The 24,644-nt window shown below is 37.7% G+C and overlaps 1 protein-coding gene across 1 annotated transcript; it reads left to right on the top strand.

Moving 5' to 3' along the window:
- On the top strand, positions 1-1,385 carry LOC128928150 (heterogeneous nuclear ribonucleoprotein A1). The gene has a single exon (XM_054246885.2). It carries the CDS (start codon positions 62-64, stop codon positions 1,022-1,024), a length of 963 nt encoding a protein of 320 aa, XP_054102860.2. The 5' UTR covers positions 1-61; the 3' UTR covers positions 1,025-1,385.
- Positions 1,386-24,644: the final 23,259 nt, after the last annotated feature.

Below are 24,644 nucleotides of genomic sequence, written 5' to 3'. Positions count from 1 at the left end.
CCTTTCTGCCCGTGGACGCCGCCGAAGCAGCATCGTTAAAGTCTCTCTTCTCCCCGCGATCATGTCTAAGTCAGAGTCTCCTAAAGAGCCGGAACAGCTGAGGAAGCTCTTCATTGGAGGGTTGAGCTTTGAAACAACCGATGAGAGCCTCAGGAGCCATTTTGAGCAATGGGGAACGCTCACAGACTGTGTGGTCATGAGAGATCCAAACACCAAGCGCTCCAGGGGCTTTGGGTTCGTCACGTATGCAACTGTGGAGGAGGTGGATGCAGCCATGAATGCAAGGCCACACAAAGTGGATGGAAGAGTTGTGGAACCAAAGAGAGCTGTCTCAAGAGAAGATTCTCAAAGACCAGGTGCCCACTTAACTGTGAAAAAAATATTCGTTGGTGGCATTAAAGAAGACACTGAAGAACATCACCTAAGAGATTATTTTGAACAGTATGGAAAAATTGAAGTGATTGAAATCATGACGGACAGAGGCAGTGGCAAGAAAAGGGGCTTTGCCTTTGTAACCTTTGACGACCATGACTCCGTGGATAAGATTGTCATTCAGAAATACCATACTGTGAATGGCCACAACTGTGAAGTTAGGAAAGCCCTGTCAAAGCAAGAGATGGCTAGTGCTTCATCCAGCCAAAGAGGTCGAAGTGGTTCTGGAAACTTTGGTGGTGGTCGTGGAGGAGGTTTCGGTGGGAATGACAACTTTGGTCGTGGAGGAAATTTCAGCGGTCGTGGTGGCTTTGGTGGCAGCCGTGGTGGTGGTGGTTATGGTGGCAGTGGGGATGGCTATAATGGATTTGGCAATGATGGAGGCAATTTTGGAGGTGGTGGAAGCTACAATGATTTTGGCAGTTACAACAATCAGTCTTCAAATTTTGGACCCATGAAGGGAGGAAACTTTGGAGGCAGAAGCTCTGGCCCCTATGGTGGTGGCGGCCAATACTTTGCCAAACCACGAAACCAAGGTGGCTATGGCGGTTCCAGTAGCAGCAGTAGCTATGGCAGTGGCAGAAGATTTTAATTAGGAAACAAAGCTTAGCAGGAGAGGAGAGCCAGAGAAGTGACAGGGAAGCTACAGGTTACAACAGATTTGTGAACTCAGCCAAGCACAGTGGTGGCAGGGCCTAGCTGCTACAAAGAAGACATGATTTAGACAAATACTCATGTGTATGGGCAAAAAACTCGAGGACTGTATTTGTGACTAATTGTATAACAGGTTATTTTAGTTTCTGTTCTGTGGAAAGTGTAAAGCATTCCAACAAAGGGTTTTAATGTAGATTTTTTCTTTTTCTTTTTTTTTTTTTTTTTTTTTTGCACCCATGCTGTTGATTGCTAAATGTAATAGTCTGATCGTGACGCTGAATAAATGTCTTTTTTTTTAATGTGCTGTGTAAAGTTAGTCTACTCTGAAGCCATCTTGGTAAATTTCCCCAACAGTGTGAAGTTAGAATTTCTTCAGGGTGATGCCAGGTTCTATTTGGAATTTATATACAACATGCTTGGGTGGAGAAGCCAATGTCTTCAGAAACCTTGGTGTAGTTGAACTAATAGTTACTGTTGTGACCTGAAGTTCACGATTAAAAGGAATTACCCAAGCAAAAATCATGGAATTATTGGTTATAAAGATGATTGTTGGCACATCCTATGCAATATATCTAAATTGAATAATGGTACCAGATAAAATTATAGATGGGAATGAAGCTTGTGTATCATCCATTATCATGTGTAATCAATAAACGATTTAATTCTCTTGAAAAAAAAAAAAAAAAAAAAAAAAGTAGAGAACCAAAAGCAAACAAACCCCAAAGCAAGCAGAAGACAAGAAATAAGATCAGAGATGAACTGAAGGATACAGAGACATGGAAAAACTTCAGAAAGTTAATGAATCCATAAGCTGTTTTATTTTAAAAATTAAAAATAGGTAGCTAGACTAATAAAGAAGAAAAAAGGGAAGATTTAAATAAACACCATCAGAAATGATAGGGAGAATATCACCACCAACCCCAAAGAAATAAGAACAATCATCAGAGAATATTATAAACACCTCTAGGCATATAAACTAGAAAATCTAGAAGAAATGAATAAATTCCTGGACACACACATCCTCCCAAGACTGAACCAGGAAGAAATGGAATCTGTGGTCAGACCAATACCAAGTTTTGAAATTGATGCAGTAATAAATAGTTTACCAACCCTAAAAAGCCTGGGACCAGATGGACTAACAGCTGAATTCTACCAGAAATACAGAGAAGAGCTGGTACCATTCCTCCTGAAACTATTTAAAAAGTTGATAGCTTTCTCCTTATCATATTTTATGAGGCCAACATCAACATTGATACCAAAACCCTGCAGAGATACAACAACAAAAAAAGAAAACTTCAGGCCAATGTACTTGATGAACAACAGTGCAGAAATTCTCAGAAAAATACTATCAAACCGAATCCAGCATCACATCAGCAAACGTATCCACCACAATCAAGTGGCCCTCATCCTGGGATACAAGGCTAGTTCAACATATACAAATCAATAAATGTAACTTACCACATAAACAGCACTAAAGAGAAAAACCACATGATTACTTCAATAGATGCAGAAAAGCCCTTCAATAAAATTCAACATCCTTCATGTTAAAAAACCCTAAGTAAACCAGGTATTGAAGGAACATATATCAAAACAAGAAGAGCCACCTCGGACAAACCTACAGCCAGTATCATACTGAATGGCCAAAAGCTGGAAGCATTCTCCTTGGAAACATATGTAAGACAAGACTGTCCTCCCTCATAACTCCTATTCAATACAGTATTGGAAGTTCTGGCCGGGTCAATCAGGCAAGAGAAAAAAAATAAAGTGTATTCAGATAGGAAGAGAGGAGGTAAAACTGTGTTTGCAGATGAAATAATCCTGTATCTATAAATCCCCATTGACTCAGCCAAAAACTTCTTAAGCAGATAAACAACTTCAGTAAAGTCTCAAGATACAGTATCAATGTGCAAAAATCATGAGCATTCCTATACACCCGCAACAGGCAAGACAAGAACCTAATCATGAATGACCTCCCATTTACAACTGCCACAAAAAGAATAAAATACCTATGAATAACACTAACAAGAGAAGTGAAGGACCTATTTAAGGAGAACTATAAACCACTTCCCAAGAAATTATAGGTGACACAATCAAATGAAAAAGCATTTTATGCTCATGGATAGGAAGAATCAATATTATGAAAATGGCCATATGGCTCAAAGTAATTTATAGATTCAATTTATAGTTAATTCCCATTAGACTACCATTGACATTCTTCACAGAATTCAAAAAAACTATTTTAGATTTCATTTGAAACCCCCCAAAATGCCCAACTAGCCAAAAAATTCTAACCAGAAAGAACAAAGCTGGAAGCATAATGCTACCCAACTTCAAACTATATTACAGGGCTACAATACCAAAAAAAGCAAAATACTGTTAAAAGAACAGGCACATAGATCAATGGAACTGAATAGGGAACCCAGAAATAAGACCATACACCTAGAACCCTCTAATCTTTGACAAAGCTAACAAAAACTAGCAATGGGGAAAGAATTCCCTATTTAATAAATGGTGCTGGGAAAATTGGCTAGCTATATGCAGAAAATTGAAACTGGACCTCTTCCTTACACCATATACAAAAATCAACTCAAGATGGATTAAAGACTTAAATGTAAAACTCAAAACTATAAAACCCTGGAAAAAAAACTGAGGCAATATCATTCAGGACATAGGAACAGGCAAAGATTTCATGACCAGATGCCAAAAGCAACTGCGGCAAAACCAAAAATTAACAAATGGGATATAATTCAACCAAAGAGCTTCTGTACAGCAAAAGAAACTATTAACAGAGTAAACAGACAACCTAGAGAATGGGAGAAAAATTTTGCAATCTATCTGACAAAGGTCTAATATCTAGCATCTATAAGGAACTTAAACACAAATTTATAAGAAAAAACACAATCCCATTAAAAAGTGGTCAAATGACATGAACACACACTTCTCAAAAGAAAGCATACCTGCAGCCAACAAACCTATGAACATCACTGATCATTAGAGAAATGCAAATCAAAACACAATGAGATACCATATCACACCAGTCAGGTGGCTATTATAAAAAGTCAAAAACTGACAGAAATCGGCAGGTGGTGGAGAAAATGGAACACTTTTACACTCTTGGTGGGAGTGTATATTAGTTCAACCACTGTGGAAGACAGCATGGTCATTCCTCAAAGACCTAGAAGCATAACCAACCCAGCAATCCCATTACTGGGTATATGCACAGAGAAATATAAATTGTTCTTTTATAAAGACACATGCACACATGTTCATTGCAGCACTACTCACAATAGTAATGACATGGAATCAACCTAAATACCCATTGCTGTTAGACTAGATAAAGAAAATGTGGTACATATACATCATGGAATATTATGCAGCCATGTAAACGAATCAAATTACGTCCTTTGCAGGGATGTGGATAGAGCTAGAAGCCACTAACAAATTAACACAGGAACAGAAATGCAAATACCACCTCTTCACACTTATAAGAGGGAGCTTAACTGATACAAACACATGGAAACACACGGGTGAGGAACAGTGCACAATGGTGCCTGCCATCAGGCGAAGGGTGGGAGGAGGGAGAAGATCAGGAAGAACTAATGGATGCTGAGCTTAATACCTGGGTGACGGGATAATCCGTGCAGCAAACAACCATGGCACATGTTTACCTGTATAACGAATCTGCACATCCTACACACATACCCTTGAACTTCTAAAGTTGGAATTTTTTAAAAAATAAAAGGCAAATTAAAACCTCAGAGTCATTCTACATTTACTTCTCTTTTCGTTAGTCTTGTAACAACTTAGTTGATAGTCACTTCTTAAAAGCATAGAAAATTTTCTACTAGTAAACAGTAATAGATAATGCTCTATTTTTTAAAGCTCTTATCTATAGACAAGATCTATAGCTCTGGAGAGAAAATCGTATAGATCTGTAGAGAAGACAGTAAATAACACACTACCGTTTTGGGATCAGTAATCTATTCTGAAATGTGTCTTATTTATTAATAGTCTAGGGTGATGAGCAAAGAAGAGTTCAGAGGTGTCTCAATGATAATTCCAGAAGTTTCTCTGTATTCCCTTGAAAAATTCAGGATTTTGTTTTGTTTTGTGTTGCTTTGGTTTTTGTATTTGTTTTTTGAGACGGAGTTTCGCTCTTGTTATCCAGGCCGGAGTGCAATGGCGCGATCTCGGCTCACCGCAACCTCTGCCTCCTGGGTTCAGGCAATTCTCCTGCCTCAGCCTCCTGAGTAGCTGGGACTACAGGCACGCACCACCATGCCCAGCTAATTTTTGTATTTTTAGTAGAGACGGGGTTTCGCCATGTTGACCAGGATGGTCTCGATCTCTCGACCTCGTGATCCACCCGCCTCGGCCTCCCAAAGTGCTGGATTACAGGCTTGAGCCACGGCGCCCGGCCCAATTCAGGTTCTTAAAACTGTGACTTTGACATGCTCATCTCATGCTCTTGCTAAGACATATATAGGTTATATATTCATATGGAATCTTTACTCCACACAACAAAATATTTTAGTAAGGAGGAATATACAGTTCATCTGATATTTCCTTTCAAAGATAGTCAAAAGGAAGAAAATTGACAAATAAGTGGTAGCTACAAATGCATAAAGCATTGTTCAGTTAAGCCAATCTAGCAGATTCAAAACATTCTAAACACACTCTCGAAGACATTAAAATGATTTCTGAATCCCAGCACTTTGGGAGGCCGAGGCGGGTGGATCACGAGGTCAAGAGATCGAGACCATTCTGGTCAATATGGTGAAACGCCGTCTCTACTAAAAATACAAAAAATTAGCTGGGCGTGGTGGCGCGTGCCTGTAATCCCAGCTACTCGGGAGGCTGAGGCAGGAGAATTGCCTGACCCCAGGAGGCGGAGGTTGCAGTGAGCTGAGATTGCGCCGTTGCACTCCAGCCTGGGTAACAAAAGCGAAACTCCGTCTCAAAAAAAAAAAAAAAAAAAAAAAAAAAAAAAAAAAAAAAAGATTTCTGAGACCTGAGTGAACTCTCCTCTACTTTTCTTCTAAATAAAAAAATGAGAAAAAGGAAAACAGAAAAAAATAATTTTTTAAAAATTGTTAATTGCCTCTGCAACATTTCTAATTTTTTTTTTATGAGCACACAGGAATATATAAGTCTGTATGATATGTAAAAGGCTGAACACCTACATATCACTAAGATATTTGTGGCACAATGTATTGTTAATTCAAGAAACAGTATAATTATCACATCCCTGGCTGGTATTATTTGGAACCTCAGCTGTTGTGTCCACTTAGGATGGCTAAGTTGCAAGTGAAATGGAAATTTTTTTAGGAATGACTTTTAGGAAAACCCCCTAAAGGAATAAGTCAGAGTTCTGGAAGGAAATACGTAGCATGTTCAATTTGGTCAACATGACCATTTGCTGTTAGTACTATTTAAAAAGTTGTGGGCAACCTCTCCTGAAGCTCAAAGGATTGTACAATATCCTGAGGCTACTAACAGTAAAATACTGTCAGCACCCTTTGGCTTTAAGGAGCAAGGGGTGGAACAGTTCCAAAAACATGAAGAGAGAAGGCTACTGAGAACAGAATGTCGTTCAAGCGATGCCTAGAGGAGGAAAGTGTGTGTGGATCTAAACCCCCAGCCTCCCCCCAATGTCCTGCCGTGCTCTCCTTCCTGTAAGAGAGCAGGGTAGCTTATTGACGCAGTCTGTATTGGTCATCCTCCTGGGGAACAGAACGGGGTACAGACTGTGAAGATTCAGATAGAAACTAAGGAACAAGCAAAAGGTATCGAGCAGAGTAAGAAATAATGACAAGGAATAGAGAAGAGAAGACGTATTTAGGAAACAAAGAGACAGACAAATCAGAAACGATTATATGTTCTACCAGGGAAAATGCAGGAACATAGAGTGAATCTCAGAATGCCTTGCTTCATTGGTTATATTATTGCTGCTGACACTTATTTGTTAGATTTCAGCTTTTTCTTTAAAATAAATGGCATTTTCTAGAACATTTTTGGACCAATATAGCTGGAGCCATCTCAAAATGCTTTTTTCTATTCAGTGTGATAAAAATTTCCTCAAGCTATAGAAATAAGCATTATGTCTACTCAATTTCAAAAGGAAAGATGTAGCCAAAATATGATACACGAAACGACACATTTCTCAGGCAGAATTTTGGAGGACTGTCTCGGTGTTTCCTGTTTAGGGTGGCTTAAAGCCACAAGAACATATTATTTGTCATGACTCTGTCAGTTGACAGCACTCACCTGGGCAGTTCTTTGGCTCCATATGGTGTCGCTGAGGTTAGTTATGTGGTTTTAACAGCTGAGAGCTCAGCTGCAGCTGGCATCTACACAATGGCCTCTTGTCTTCAATGGCCTCTCTTCACAGAGTCTTTCATTTCTCATTATTCTAACCTGGGTTTTATAACATAATGTACACTAGTTTTTAAGAAGGAACATTCCAAGGAGACAAGCCCCAGTGCGTAAGTGTCTATCAAACCTCTGTTAACATTATTCTTGATAATGTCTCATAGGTCAAATGAGTCTCACGAGCAAACCCAGAGTTGTAAGAAAAACTCTGCAAAGGAGCACTGTTCATTATGAGCCCTCTATGTAGAAGTCTAACAGCATGTACTTACCTGCCACAAGTTTTTATGAATGCCAAGTACACTTATTTACACTGGATATATAAAAGTTATAAAGATTAAATCCATGTGTTCAAGTAACTTGCAAGGCACAGAATGAGACAAATACTTTCAGTAAAGTTCTTTAACAGAATTGCACAGGAAATGTTGAGAAAATGGGACCACAATCTTGATCTGAGAATTGGAATGGGGAAACAAAATCCTTTTTTTCCCCTGTGTTTTGAGGAATGTAGATCTTCATGAGTTATAGGAGGCATAAATTAAGATATTTCCAGGAGAAAGATGAAAAAAGAATGGCGACATGACTATTATATATTGGAGAAAAGGTGAGAAGCTCTGTGAGACAGGAAAAGCAGTAATATGAAGTAAGATGGGGCTGAAATGGACGGTTCAGTCCAGCTGGAAAAATGTTGGCAACGCCCAGATTCTGTGATACATCAGAGAATGATACATCAGATGTCTGATAAGTGAAGACAGTGTGGGATGCATAGTATTGTCATTGGCAGAGGGAGAATACTCAGATTCATCATATAAGACAGGAGCTCTCCAGCTGGGAATGAGGCATGTAGATGTGTTCATGAAGAAGAGGGGTCAAATTACAGTGGGGAGGAGCCAATGTCTTGACAGGAAGACAGATACATGTGCCAGATCAAAGGCGTTTGGCAAAGGAGTAGCACAAATAATAACAACAGAGGTAATGGGGCCTTATTACTACAAACTCTATATGAATCATGGATACAGAATTTAGTAGGGAATTGTCAACTTCTTCCAAATTTCTCTAAAACTTAAGTTTCCATTAGTAACTTGGGCCAATCATAATATATATTACTTCTTTAATATTTAATGTATAATATATATAATTATATATAATATATGCATATGTAATATATATATACACACATGTATCATATATGAGTATAATTATGTATTAATATTGCATAATTATGTAACATATTACATATATAAAATATACATGTAATTTAATTACAGTATATTATATATTTTATACATGTATATATCATTTATATTATGTATACATGTATAATTATAACATATCTAAGTGTTTAGTGAGGTGCTTGTCGAATTGCAGGAAAACACCTGGAATTTTAGTAAATGGTAGTAGCTGTTATTTTCTTCTTCTTGATCCCATAAGTAACTGATATCTCATCAAGCTTTTTCTAATGATTAATTCTAATCCCAAATAGTCAAGTGCAAAGTAACTACTGTTATTTGTGTTCTTTATACAAACAAAATGAGTACCAGAGATTCATTTTTCTAGCCTCAATGCATAAAGAAAGTTAATTTAAAAATCTAACATTTGGCCGGGCGTGGTGGCTCAAGCCTGTAATCCCAGCACTTTGGGAGGCCGAGGCGGGTGGATCACGAGGTCAACAGATCGAGACCATCCTGGTCAACATGGTGAAACCCCGTCTCTACTAAAACTTACAAAAAATTAGCTGGGCATGGTGGCGCGTGCCTGTAATCCCAGCTACTCAGGAGGCTGAGGCAGGAGAATTGCCTGAACCCAGGGGGCGGAGGTTGCAGTGAGCCGAGATGGCACCATTGCACTCCAGCCTGGGTAACAAGAGCGAAACTCCATCTAAAAAAAAAAATATATATATATAACATTCAGGTCTCCCTAATTTAAAAGGCTGGTTAGCTATTAGATTCAGCCACAGATGCAAATAGAAGGTATAGAGAAAAAAGCCAGTTTATGAAATAAAGCTGCCACCCAAAGTAAACAGAGAACCGAGGAGGAACAGTGTCCTTGGGTACAGAACTCTCCCTTCTGAATGCATTAGGTCTGCGGCATCTGATAATTTATTTGGCGAAAACAGTGCCTTTGTAAATACAAATCTGAGTCATCAGAGAGCATATTAAAGGGAAAGGTCACCACACTGGCAGGAACACTGGAAAAGAACAAGGCCTACTTATTCAGTACAGGCTTGTGCAGCGTGTGGGCTGAATGTGGATGTTGGCCTTTGGATACTCTGGTGGCATTGTAAAGAAGGGAAGAGGGCTGGAAAGAATGTCACATGCGATCTCCTTTGGAGAGCTCATCCATGCCTCTTCCTACCCTCACTTCAGCTTTCCCTACAAGACAGCACCTCTTACCTTAAGGGAGCCAAAACTTAAAAGGAGTCAAAAGAAAGAGATAATACAATTAATTGTATTATCATTTCCTGAAGCTAAAAATACAAAACAGATGTCAGGACAGTTAGTGTTTTTCCCTTGCTAATGTTATGCTACCCAATATTGTTTTCATTTATTTCATTTACTACATCAAACAATCTAGTAAAAATGCCTGCTATGCATTGCCTACCTCTATCTCCTCAAATACCACCATGAACTTCTCTTACTCACTATACTTCAGTCAGACTGCATTTCTCACCAGCTTGTTCCATTATTCAGGTCTGTCATATTCTGTTCCCTCCACTTAAGAAACTTTCCCAATGTTTGCATGGGTAACACTCTTCATTCAGTTAGTAACTCAGCTATCCCTTCAGCAAATATTTTTGTGATGATTTAATCTAATGACCCCTCCATTTTTTTTTTTTTTTTTTTTTTTTTGAGACGGAGTTTCGCTCTTGTTACCCAGGCTAGAGTGCAATGGTGCGATCTTGGCTCACCGCAACCTCCACCTCCTGGGTTCAAGCAATTCTCCTGCCTCAGCCTCCTGAGTAGCTGGGATTATAGGCACGCACCACCATGCCCAGCTAAATTTTTTTGTATTTTTAGTAGAGACGGGGTTTCACCATGTTGACCAGGATGGTCTCAATCTCTTGACCTCGTGATCCACCCGCCTTGGCCTCCCAAAGTGCTGGGATTACAGGTGTGAGCCACCGCGCCCGGCCGACCCCTCTATTTTTACCAATAAAATTTTCATCCTTTTAAAAATTTCTTCATTCTTCAAATCACTGATTGGAATTATCTTGTTTAAATTATGTCTGCTTGTTAAATACTATTTGCTTCCCCAGATTGGAAGGTAGAGTCCATGGGATCGGAAACTTGCTTGGCTTGCTCTTTGCTGTGTTCCTGGTGCTCAGAAGAGGGAGCAGGTGGCATAATAGCAACAATAATACACATTTGTTGCATAAAAAGATGACTTCCACTTTAGCTAAGGCCAAGCCATCGTTAAAACAGATATATCGTGAAATATAAAAGAGCGGATATTATGTAAGAGCAGAGACTTTAGCCAACTTTTTTTTGTGAAGAACCAGATTATAAATATTTGGGTTCTGTGGGCCTTGTAGTTTCTCACAACTATTCAGCTCTACCACAGTTGCTTGATTGTGTTTCAATAAAACTTTACTTACAAACACAGACAACGGCACATAGTTTGCTAAATTCAATTGTAGGGTGCAATGAAAATGTCCTGACATTTGTGTATAAGCAGTAAGTGCTGAATTAACTTCAAATGTGCCAGTAGCTGTGTAAATCTGTAAATCTGTACCTGATGAATCATTTTTTCCTCTTTCATCCTACTTCAAATAACCAAAAACATATATGCAGTTTATGTTTAGTTGGTTCTATTAACTAGATTGTGTGTTTTGTAATAGAATATGCTACTTTTTCCCATAAACGTAACTCTTAATAAGTCAGCTAATCAGTTACAAGCAGACATTAAAACCTACCTACATTCGTTGTTTTTCCTTTCCATCTGATGCTCCTAGATATTAAGGTAGTTTTATTTATTTCTTATATTGGTAGCCTAGATATTACAGTAGTTTTCCTGTATATTTAGTTAGTTATAAACATTCAGAAGAATTATTTACATAAAGTGATATATAGATTTTGGCTTTAAATTCACAGCTTCAGCAGGAAGCATTCATAGTACAAAAACATTATGTTATACTCCCAGCCTACGCAATGTTTCCTGCCTGTACATAATTACTGTATATTAATTTCTTTGGCTCTCCATGTTCATGTTAAAAATATCAAGGTTACAGTGCCACAAAACACTATGAAATAATTAAGAAAAGCATTTTACCTCATTAAAGAACAATGTTGCATCAATGACTCAAAAATCACAAAGCTTCAACAACATAATTCCCATCTAATGCTTGATTATATGAACATAATGCAGAAAATATAATAATTGAAAATCCCTGAAAACAACAGTTTTGGATTTTTTTTTTAATCAACTGTGAATTCTATTCTATTCTTATATTAACAACTGCTAAAATGTTCATCAAATATTATCATTGAATTAGATTATTTAATATTATTTAACAAGTTAATCTTGTGTATATTTAAAATCCATGCTTCAAATGATCTGACTGCTATTTCCAAAATCTTACGCAGGTAAAATTGTACTCTTTTCCAGGGCACTTTATTCATCTTGGTGACTGATGACTATAGATCTGAATTATCCTGTCTCACTGCTAAACGTTATCTTTGACACTGGCATGTGTATCTTTTATTTACACATTATAAGTATCACTGACTTTCTGAAATTCAAAGAATATGTCATTGGATGCTGTACGTTATTCATATTGAATGAGGAAATATTCTCTAGGTTTGGTCTTCAGGCAGATCAATTCTCTTGACTGAAAATTTGTTGTTTTGCCAGTTTTTTTTCCATAGGTCCATCTTAGGGTTTATTAAAAGGCAATAATGCATACACATTCCAGCAAGGAGTTAAATCTGCCACATGGTTTACAGCATAGTTGACTTCACCATTTAGAAGGTTATTTACAAACATTTGTCATCTTAAATGTTATCATGAATTTCTTTTATGCAAGTATTTATCTTTGCAAGAAATCAGTTACTTCCATGGTCCTAATTCTTTCTGAGCTAGCTCTTCCTTCTGCAAGCTTATGCATTTTTCCTAAATAGATTTGCAGAGTAAAGCCAAAGATTCCTATAACATCATCATCATATAGCCCATAAATTAGTTTTATCCCATTTGTACTATAATAATTAACCATGGTCTCAAGAACTCAGAGACGTAAGTGATAGGAATTAGATTTTCAAAAACGTAAACTCCTATTTTTAATAAAAAGGGTGTGTGTAACTAATGTTAAATGCTTCATGAAAATGTGTTGTTTACTGAAAGATACATCTTTGTATATGGAGCAGCCAATAATAATATCCCTACTATTGGTGATTAAACTATTAGAACCTGAGGTTACTCTTAGGCAAGGTAAATTGTTCCAAGTTTTATTACCTGTGAATTCTGCCTCTGCATGGATACTTATTTAGTATGTATCACAAGTCAGCATTGTCAGTGAAATGGAGTGCATTTTAATGAAAAATGCATATTTGCTGACTATAAGCAAATAGCAAGTAAATTACTATGTCGAAGTATGGTTTTGTTAGAGTCCTAAGAAACTGAGTTCCAGAAATTATTGTACATAATGTTATGTTAAATATGACAGTTAGAATGTGTAACTGGTCAGTTTGTAGTCCAAAGAATATTTCTAAAATATATGTATTTTAGGATGAATGTCGTACACGTCTATTTAGAGAATTTTCAGTGATTGCATAGAACATGTACCTACAAAAGACTTAGAGACATATGCTTGAAGAGATAAGGCACAGAAAACTCTGCCTGCCCTCTGTTTACCGATGGCATTTGTTGAAGAATATTGCAGCACAAATATTTTAGTTTCCCTAGACATGTTACAGACTGTGCACATCAACTGGGAAAACAACCATAAATTTTAATATTTTATAGATACATACAAATATATACTACATAATGGAATATTTCCATAAATGTCTGCAAACATTTTTATCTTCAATATTTAGCAGAAATTTTTAAATTCAAAGTTTAAAAATAGTAAACGAACTATTAGGGGAATTTTTTTAACTTTCAAATTTGTTAGTTTTTCTGCAAAGTCTAGACTCTCAAACTTGCCTATTTGTTTACTATTAAGTGTTCCCCAAGTTTGGTATCATTTGGTTGGAGCCAATTATTTTTAGCATTACCTTGAAGATTAGAGTTATTCTAGCAAACATTCCAGTCTTCCCTTTCTAGGTTACTAACCTGGACATATCCATCTCCAGTGCATGAGAATGGCAGGAAAGTGTTTAGGTATGTCTCTTTCACTAAATATTGCAATCTGGGTCTATATGTGAAAATGTTTGTGAGGCAGAAAGAATACTATGTGGATTTTATTACATTTTATTTAGATATTGATTTCAGGGAAATTAGTAAATTATGGACATGGGTGATAATACAAATATTTAACAACCAATCAAAACTATCACTGACTTACGCTTCTGACTGACTACAATCTATCAGCTGAGTAAGAGCCACAACTACCTGAAATAAATTCATGAGTTCATATGACTCCTCTAAATACCAATAGTCATAAAAACCTGTACACTTAAAAGATCACATGTTCTGTGGTGGTTTTTTCCTCTCAATTTGTTTTCTTGGATATGACAGAAACATACACAGATAGATAGATATAGATACCATATTCCTGAGGTATAATTAACTCACGGATTCTAAATCTTCTTCACCTCCTTTTAAACTTCTATATTAATAACTGTACAGCACTTTTGCCTGATTTATTTGCATATTATAGCTCTTTTCAGTCCTATAAAAAATCATAGACTTGTAAGTTTTTAACATCTTGATAATCTCATTAATTAGTTATGGCCTTACGTGATAGCAGTTGCTGAAAATGATCTTCAGATTGCCAATTTAAAAACCACAGGATAATTTAGAGAGAGGACGTCCAATGTTTAAACTGCTTTTGTTACTGGTTTGCTAATAGGCATTTTTGTTTCTTTGATTTTGGGGGACACCAAAAATTTACATAAAGTCTTCAACCTGAAAATCATATTCATAATGATGAGATAAAATATTTGAACAAAAAATTATTTAGAACTTTTAATTTTTAAACATTCTAACATATAAGAAATTGCAGCAGTCAGGTAATGGACGCCTATGTGAATACAACAAAGAGGAAAGAGAAGACAACATTTTGCCCTATTCACATCAGACATCTATGTAAGATAAATGAAATTCCATGGTTACAATTAAACATTTCCACTCATCCTTTTCTTCTTTTCCCATTTTAGAGGGAACACTCACTTAAACTTGGAATAAGTCAATCCCATGCAAAAGTTATGATTTTACTACATATGTAAGTGCAACAAGTTACGTATTTTAAAGTTTTATGTTTGAAAATTCAATATATATGATGTCATGTATTGTGTATGATTTTGCAACTTGCTGTTGACTTCCAAGAAATAAGTAAAGCTAGTATAACATTCCCATTCTTGACTTTTAAGGAAAATATATATAATATTTCAATTCTAAGTATAATTGCCTCCCTCTCATTACACAATTTGGTAATTAGGCTTTGGCAGTTGAAGACTTATTTTCTAGTCTGTATTATCTTACCATACATAGCAGATTGAAATTCTGGGTTCCATTATTCACTCTTTTCTGCTCTACCTTCTTGCCATGTTTTTATTGTAAATGAAATGTACCTATTGCCTTCCCATGAGAAGAACATACCAAGAGTCAGACTTGTGCAGGGTTTGCTCTCCTCCATCCTGTGAGCCCTTTTTATATCCACGTGGCATTTTCTGTATTTCTGTACCATAAAAGTGGTACAAATGTGGACTTTAAAAGCCTACTACTTTGCTATCCCAGATATTTTTCCATGCAAAAGTCACCAAAAATAAATAATTTTTTCGACATTTTGTATGGTTAAGGGCCAGATTTATTAATTTCCCTTTCACTGGAGTTCAACCTTCAAGGATTGGGTCTCACTTCCAGTCTTCATCTTGTAGTCAGGTGCTCCTCTATCTCAACAAATTGAAGGAAATACTCAACCTTTGCAATTAGATCTGTGAAATTGCAGAATTTCAGCTCTTTCACACCGCAGTGTCACCAACCCCACATGTTCATCTTCAAATATTAACTTTTATGTTTCTTCTGGGTGCATATCTGTACATAAATTTTAAAAAATGTGTTGTCTGTCTAGTATGTCTATACATGGGACAGTTTTAATGCTTTCTGGTCCATTTATTTTTGTCACAATGTAATTTGGTTTTCTAAGTTTGACTTGGGAGTTTGATGGACTGATTGGATTCGTTTTTCAGATGAATAGTTCTGCAGCTTTGCTGTATAGACTAGAACTTCACAGCACCGTGCACCAACTAGTAAAGCATATGATTGCATTAAACTTAGAACTAGAAAACTTTAATTTTTTGATGGGACTCTGACTACATTTTTTCAAAAGTTGAATGGACAACCTTATTTATTTATAGAGACTTGCTGAAGAATATTCCACCCATATACGTAAGTAGTTTGTCTAAAATATGTTCTCAAATTAAGTTTTAAAAGAAAAGTGATGTTAAATCAAAAGGTTTTGGACAACATAAGTGTCCATTTTTGTTGCTATAAAGTAATAAGAGGTTGGGTAATTTGTAAAGAAAATAATTTTATTTGACTCACAGTTTTGTACACTGTACAGAAGCACAGTGCTGGCATCTGCTGAGTCTCTGCTGAAGCTTTGGGAAACATTTACTGATGGTGAAAGGCACAGGGGAGCAGCAGTGTAACATGGTGGGAGGGAGCGAGACAGGGAGGAGGCACCAGTATCCTTTTAAACAACTTGCTTTGTGGTGCTAACAGAGTCAGTACTCACTGATTCCTTGGGAATTCCAAGCTAATCACGAGGGATCTGCTTTCACCAACCAGAGGTCTCCCACTAGGTCCCACTCCAATACTGAGAATCACATTTCAACATGACGTTCTGATGCAACCGCGTTCATTCTCATATTGCTAAAGAGCTACCTAAGACTGAGTAACATATGAAGAAAAGAGGTTTAATTCACCTAGATTTCTACAGGTGGTACAAGAAGCATGGCTGGGAAGCCCCAGGAAACAATCATGGCGAAAAGTGAAGGAGAAACAGGACCAATCTTCACTTGTTGGAGCAGAAAAGAGAGGTAACGGGGAAGTGCCACACCCTTTTAAACCACAAAATCTCATAAGAACTCAGTCACTAGCACAAGAAGAAAAAAAGATAAATCTAGCCCCATCCAATCACCTTCCACTAGGTCCTTACCCCAACATTGGGGATTACAATTGGCCATGAGATCTGGGTGGCGACACAAACTGAAATCACATTATTCCCCCCAGCCCCTCTCAAATCTCATGTCCTTCTCACATTTCAACATGCAATCGTGCCTATCCAATGGTCCCCCAAAGTCTTAACTCATTCCACCATTAACTCAAAAGTCTAAGACCAAAGTCACATTGGAGACAAGTGTTAGAAGCAAATTTTTTGGTGCCACAAAAGAAATAGCACTTGAATGTAACTTTTCTCAGCAAGGCAATTTTTACTTCTATACAAGGGTGCATCTCATGAATGAAGCAGAGAGCACACCTGCACAAAGGAGGGGAAGAGGTTCTTATCCCTGACTCAGGTAGCCCCTACTGTTGTGTCGTTCCCCCGCTGGCTAGGGCTGGAACTCACAGTCTAAGCTAATTTTGACTGGCTATTTTAAAGAGATCAGAGTTATGAGCCAGAGTGTTGGGGTGAGCAGTTTTGGCAGGAAAGATGGTTATGGAACAGGTGACTAAAGGTGACTCAGGTCAGAGCAGGTGACCAGTGGTGACTCAGGATGGAGCAGGTGACCAGGAGAACAAATGTGAACTACTGATTAGGGCTGGCAGAAAAGTTGTTTACTGAAACTAGGGGTGAAGAGAAGAAGAAAGTTAAACTTTAAAATGGAGAACAAAGAACACAGAAACTGAACATATTTGCATACTGATTCGTTGAAGAGAAATTGGAACTCACTGTATACAACAACAAGGCAAGTCCTTTCTACCTATGAGCCTGTAGAATCAAAAACAATTTCGGTCTAAGATACAGGCATTGGGCAAATGCTCCCATTCCAAAACAAAGAAATTAACCAAAACAAAGGGGCTACAGGCCCCATGAAAGTCTGAAAACTAGCAGGGCAGTCATTAAATTGTAAAGATCCAAGATAATCTGCTTTAATTTCATCTCTCACATCCAGGGCACACTGATGCAAAGTGGGGGACTCCCAAGGCTTTGAGCAGCTCTTCCACTATGGATGTTCAAAGAGCAGTATCCCAAGTCCCTGCCTCCCCTAGCTGCCAGTGAGTGCCTGTGGCTTTTACAGGTGCACGGTGCAAGCTGTCAGTGGATCTACCACTCTGGGGCTGAAGGATGGTGGCCCTCTTCTCATTGCTCCACTAAGCAGTGCTCCAGTGTGGACTCTGTGTGGGGGCTCCAACCCTACATTTCCTCTCTGGACTGCACTAGTAGAGGGTCTCCATGAGGACTCTGCCCCTGCAGCAGACATTCTGGCATTTCTATACACCTGCTGAAGTCTAAGCGGAGGTTCTCAAACCTCAACTCTTGCCTTGTGTGCACCCACAAACCAACCACCACCTGAAAGCCATCAAGGTTTGTGGCTTACACCCTTTGAAGCAATGGCCCGAATGGTACGTTGGCCCCTTTTCACCATGTCTGGAGCTGGAGTGGCTTGGATGCAAAGCACAATGTCCTGAGGCTGCACAGAAGAGTGGGGCCCTAGGCTCAGCCCACTAAACAATGTTTGCCTCCTTGGCTTCTGGGTCTGTGATTGGAGGATGGCCATGAAGGTCTCTGCACTACCTTGGAGGCAGCATCCCGCTATTAACATTTGGCTCCTCTTTACTTATGCAAATTTCTGCAGCAGGCTTGAATTCCTACATGAAAATGTTTTTTTTTTTCTTTTCTACTACATTGTTAAGCTACAGATTTTTGAAACCTTTATGCTCTTATTTTTAAACGTAATTTCTAGTTTCAGGTCATTTCTTTGTTTATGCAAATGAGCTAGGCTTTTAGAAACAGACATGTCAGTTCTTGAATGCTTTGCTGCTTATAAATTTCTTTCTCTAGATGCCCCAAATCAAATCTCTCAAGTTCAGTATTCCACAGATCTGTAGAGAAAGGGCACAATGCCACCAAGTCTCATCGTTAAAGCACAGCAAGCGTGACCTTTACTTCAGTTCCCAACAATTTCCTCGTCTCCCTCTGAGCCCACCTCAGCCTGGACCTTATTATCCACATCACTATCAGCATTTTGGTCAAAACCATTCGACAAGTCTCTGAGAAGCTCCAAACCTTCTCTCCTTTTCATGCCTTCTACTGAGCCCTCCCAACTGTTCCAAAGCTGCTCCCACACTTTCAGGTATCTTTAGAGTGATGCCCCACTTCTCTGGTACCAATATTCTGTATTAGCCCATTTTCCCACTGCTGTAAAGAACTACCTCAGACTGGGTAATTTATGAAGGAAAGAGGTTTGATAGACTCACAGTTCTGCAGGCCATACAGGAAGCATGTCTGGGAGAGCTCAGAAAACTTACAGTCACGGTGAAAGGAGAAGCAGGCACAAACTGTACATGGTGTAGCAGGAGAGAGGAGCGCGAGCAAGGGGTGAAGCGCCACACACTTTTAAATCATCAGATCTCATGAGAACTCACTATCACAGGAACAGCAAGGGGAAAATTCGCTCCTGTGATTCAATCACCTCCCACCTGGTTCCTCCCCCCAATATTGGGAATTATAATTGAACACGAGATTTGGGTGGGGACATATAGCCAAACCATGTCAGGGACAAATATCAAAACAATATTAGACAGTTAGTTAAACTCTTTAATTGTAACCACCCGTTGGGATCACAGTTAACTTTTCTTGCAAAAAAGAAGTATATTTGAAAGAAATATACTTAAAAAAGCTAAAACAGCTCTTTTTATTTCCTCGTATTTTGTATTTTTCTTTGTGACCTGTATGATAAGGATTATGGTAGTAAATAATTAGACAAAATAATAAATCACGTGTCTGAGTGTGTTGCTAGATATGCTTTTCTTCAAGTTTTTTTTGGGTTCAGGGAGTACATGTGCTGATTTCTTATACGGGTAAATTGCATACCCCTTGGGGTATGCAAATGATTTCATTACCCAGGTAGTAAACACAGCACTTGATAGGTAGTTTTCATACCTTCACCCCCATCCCACCCTCCACCCTCAAGAAGGCCCTGGTGTCTATTGCTCCCTTCTGCATCCATGAGTACTTAATGTATAGCTCACACTTATGATTAAGAACATGTGGTATTTGGTTTTCTGTTTCTGTTAATTTATTTAGGATAATGGCTTTCATTAACATCCATGTTGTTGCAAAAACACAACTTTGTTCTTTTGTATGTCTGCATAGTATCTCATGGTATATATTTACCACATATTCTTTATCCAGTTTACTCTTAATGGGCATTTACACTGATTCTCATCTTTGCTGTTGTGAGTAGGGCTGCGATGAACACTTGGGTGAATGTGTCTTTTTGGTAGAATGATTCATGCTCCTTTGGTTTTATGCTCAATAATGAAATTTGCTGGGTTAAGTAGTAGTTCTGTTTTAGGCTCTTTGAGAAACTGCTTTCTACAATGAATGAACTAATTGACATCCTCAGCAGCAGCATAAAAACATTCCCTTTTCCCTGCAACCTTGCTAGCCCCTGTTATTTTCTGACTTTTTAATAACAGCCATTACGACTCGTGTGAGATGATAACTCATTGTGGTTCTGATTTGTATTTCTCTGATGACTGGTGATGTTGAGAATTTTTTCATATGTGTGTTGGCCATGTGTAAATTTTTTTTTTTGAGACGGAGTTTCGCTCTTGGTACCCAGGCTGGAGTGCAGTGGCGCAATCTCGGCTCACCGCAACCTCCGCCTCCTGGGTTCAGGCAATTCTCCTGCCTCAGCCTCCCGAGTAGCTGGGATTACAGGCGCGTGCCACCATGCCCAGCTAATTTTTTGTATTTTTAGTAGAGACGGGGTTTCACCATGTTGACCAGGATGGTCTCCATTTCTTGACCTCGTGATCCACCCACCTCGGCCTCCCAAAGTGCTGGGATTACAGGCTTGAGCCATGCGCCCGGCCAAATATTCTTATTTAAATTGTTCCCATCTTAATTTTGACCAAGATGACAATTTAAATCTCCTCCTACTGAGTACTTCCTTACATGACAATGAAAAAGTAGAGGCAAATGTATTATTACATAACATTTTTAGGTACTTTAAAACAAAACTTTCATTTTTTTCTATAAATATTTCTTGCTGAAAATTACTGTGATTCTTGCATTTTTCCTTTTGGGAAATATTCTAAAACATAATAGGCAAGAAAAATTTGCTAGAGAGACAAGAAATTCTTACCGGATAATGAGCATAGTTTGGGTTGGATACTAATAAAATATTTACATTGATGTAAAAGGAATAGATTGGCTATATTAAAAATGTGTAAGTATTACACATTGAGTGGTAGCATAAGACAAACTGTAGTTATCTTCTTAAAAGGGCATTTGAAGTTCAGTAGCATTGATACAAATTGTTAAAATTTTATTGTAAATAAAGACCCAGCACTAAAATTCAATGTAATAACTTTCCAGATGGGATCACTTTTAAAGTAAGTTAACTGGAAATTGAGCTCAATACATTCCATTTATTTCAGTGCTGAACTCTTTCGACCAAATGAATAATTGAGCCATGAATAGTGATGGCCAGTAAATGATAAAGCAGATCAAAATAATTAACTTTTACTACATGATGTATATCAAAATGTATTTTGTGTGTGTGTGTGTGTGTGTGTACAAAGCAGTTTCAAAAACCCAAAAGTAAACACAACAATTCTATGTCAATCACTCTTATGTCTTGATCCAATATCATGTCTAATGTTCAAAATACATTCACCTGGATACATTGTAGAACTACATTAATGTTTTCAAGTATTTTACAATGTTTTCGGCAATATCAGGTGTAGGAAGTTGTGGAAGCTTTAAAAATTGCACTATATTGCACTCAATTCAAGGATTCTTTTGTGTGGTAAGCAAATTTTCGGAATTCACAAAACAGATAATAAAGCAAAAAGCTAGCATATACTGCAACTTACTCTCTAATCTTAAATCAGATACAAGAAACTATTGCAAAAATGTCTTTACAAAAATTAAATATTTATGTGAACATCTATATGTTACTGAAAGTAATATCTTTAAATTCTTTGAATAATTCACATGTTCAGATACAAGAATATAAATTTAATATTGGTATGTAAACCAGTAAATGTATTTCACATAGTTTGCAAATAACAGATGTCTTCTTATTTACTCTTTATTCCATATCCTTGGAAGAATATGATACTTCTAACTTTTCCCATTTTATCTGACGAGTTTAATTTTGCTGCTTTTTTCTCTTTATTATTGTGGCATATCACTTGGGAGTGACTTTATTTTGTACTAAAACAGGGTTTATTTGAATTTTTCATCTTCCATCCCTAAGAATTACTGTTTTCATAGAAGGAATTTACAACACATAGATTTCAACCCTCCCATTGTTCTTATTTTACTGAGAGAGGCACGGACTTGGCATTTGCATCCTCTCCCTAGCTAGTGCATGACTCCATCATACTCCTGCAAATTGTATAACATACAATTAATTGAAAAGAAAAATGTGATTAGGGAAGTCACTCTGATTCTCTTAATTTCCAGTTTCCTTCATGGGAAGATTATATTTTTCTATATCCCTTTAGAGTCTCAGTTTTATGCTCACTGAAAAAAATGTGGATTAAACATTTTCCAAAGGCTTTCCCAGAGAGAAAAAATATATGTATTATTCACTGAAAAAAGATATAAAAATAGTCTTCTTATGAGTCTTGCCTTTTAATTGGAGAGAAAAGGTTTTCTTAAAATACCACCACCCTTGAGACCCTCTGTCCCAACCCACTAAAGCCTGCTTCATCTAATACCTCTGAATTTCATGGGTATCCCTAACTGTAAGTGGGCCTAAAACACAGCTGATCTTTCTTGAGACGGAGTTTCGCTCTTGTTACCCAGGCTGGAGTGCAATGGTGCGATCTCGGCTCACCGCAACCTCTGCCTCCTGGGTTCAGGCTATTCTCCTGCCTCAGCCTCCTGAGTAGCTGATTTTACAAGCACACGCCACCATGCCAGCTAATTTTTTGTATTTTTAGTAGAGACTGGGTTTCCCCATGTTGACTGGGATGGTCTCAATCTCTTGACCTTGTGATCCACCCGCCTCAGCCTCCCAAAGTGCTGGGATTACAGGCTTGAGCCACCGCGCCTGACTAGCTGACCTTTCTATGGAAGTGCATACTAGGTGGCAAACAGAAAGCTTGTTGAGTTAAGCAAGCAACAGGATTCTTCACAACTTGATTGATTGCAGTCCATCCATGAAGTTAATCTCTAAGCAACCTTGTCTACCGAACATCTCTCCTGCCCCATTGCCTGTTAGGTTCTCTATTCCGTGATTCTACCTGATGTTGAAATTATCTTGTCAGAACTTGTTAACAGTAAATCAAAATCACTTATTTGTCAACCTTTCATTAGATACTAAACATCATGAGGAAAACATTGTTTACTACTAAATAATTTGAGCTAAGAATAGACTGGACATAAACTAGTCACTGAATACATGTTTCCCAGAAAGAATTAGGAAATGAAATGGAATAAATAGCTATTTAAAGTAGCAGGAATACATTAGGCACTGAGTAATTATGCCTTTTTTCCTTTTTGCTATAACACTTTTCTACATTATCTTTGAAAAAATTAAGAAACATGTTGAAAAGCTTAAAAATTTTTAAGCGGTATCTAAAGAAGCATATTTTGGGTTTTGTTTGTTGATAAAGTAATTTTGATTCAGAATTCAAGCTGTGTTTCTGCTTTCAAATCTTACTTAGGGGGAGAATAGAAATACTTAACTCATAAAGTTGTTGTAGAGTATAAACAAGATAATCCGAAAAAAAAAGTACTGCTCTCTAACATTATATAAGTAATGAATACACATAAGATCTTTTTTCTATCCGCCTTATATGTAAATGTCCATTAAAGTAGACCCAGCAATTTAAATGGACAACTTACCACTTAGTAAAATAACATTGACATTATTTATCTAGAAAATCTTACTTTTTGGTGGACAACTGAACTGAGAGTGAACTCAGAAGAGTTATCAAGAATTTGTCCTTAGTGAGACACGTTCCAGAGGAATAAACTCTGAGGATTAATCTATTCTTAGAGTTGTATACTTATTAATAACATGAAGAAAGCATCGGGAAACCTGTACATCATCAGTTTTGCAGATTATACTAAATGAGACAAGTTTGTTAATAACCCTTAAACTGAGAAGTTAAATTTTAAACAAATTTGAAAAATCCTAAATGTTTCTTTCCTAAAACTTAAATAAATAATACATTCATGATACCACATTTTTAGAACTATGGACTGCCCCCCCCCACCCCCGCAAAAGAAAAGGTTGTGGGGAGGTGGTATGGAAATACTAGCCAGGAAGAAGCACAGAAGAATAGAACTGAAGTCATAGTGAGACTGGGTTCCACGTTGCAGGGGAGGCTCAGCTCCCTGCTAGGATGTGTTCTTCCAGGCCCTTGCTCTCTCACTTACCCAAGAATGGGAAGGAGGACCCTGCAAGGCATGGTGAGCTTGTTTTAAGGAAATAGTGGACCCCAAAGAGTTTTGCAGAAAGTGATTTATTTAGGCAGAGAGAGGGAAAAAAAAAAAAAGAAATAAATAAATACAGAGAAAGCAGCTCCCACGAGGTTGTGGAAGGGGATCCAGAAATGGAGTCTGCCCAGATGTGGGAGAAGGGGACTTTTAACCTGGGAGTAATTCCCCCCCCATTCAAATTTTCTGTTTTATGAAAGGAGTTCCTTTAAAATTCTGCTGGAGTGATTGATGTTTGATATTTTTCCTTGTGCATGAAAGTCAAACAAAGACTTTTAAACTCCCAGATGGAGATGTGGGTGGAGGCATAGTGCTGGGAAGATCTTGCCTTTGAAACTACGCCCCTTTGTGGACCAGGAAAGAGAATACATTCCCTCAACAGTTGGGTATAATAATG

The sequence above is a fragment of the Callithrix jacchus genome, chromosome 18 (genome assembly GCF_049354715.1).
Source record: "Callithrix jacchus isolate 240 chromosome 18, calJac240_pri, whole genome shotgun sequence".
In the NCBI taxonomy this organism is placed as follows: Eukaryota; Metazoa; Chordata; class Mammalia; order Primates; family Cebidae; genus Callithrix; species Callithrix jacchus.
This window is presented reverse-complemented; position numbering and strand designations above follow the sequence as displayed.

Coding starts and splice junctions, on each gene's coding strand:
- LOC128928150 (XM_054246885.2), top strand. CDS start 62: ATGTCTAAGTCAGAGTCTCCTAAAGAGCCGGAACAGCTGAGGAAGCTC.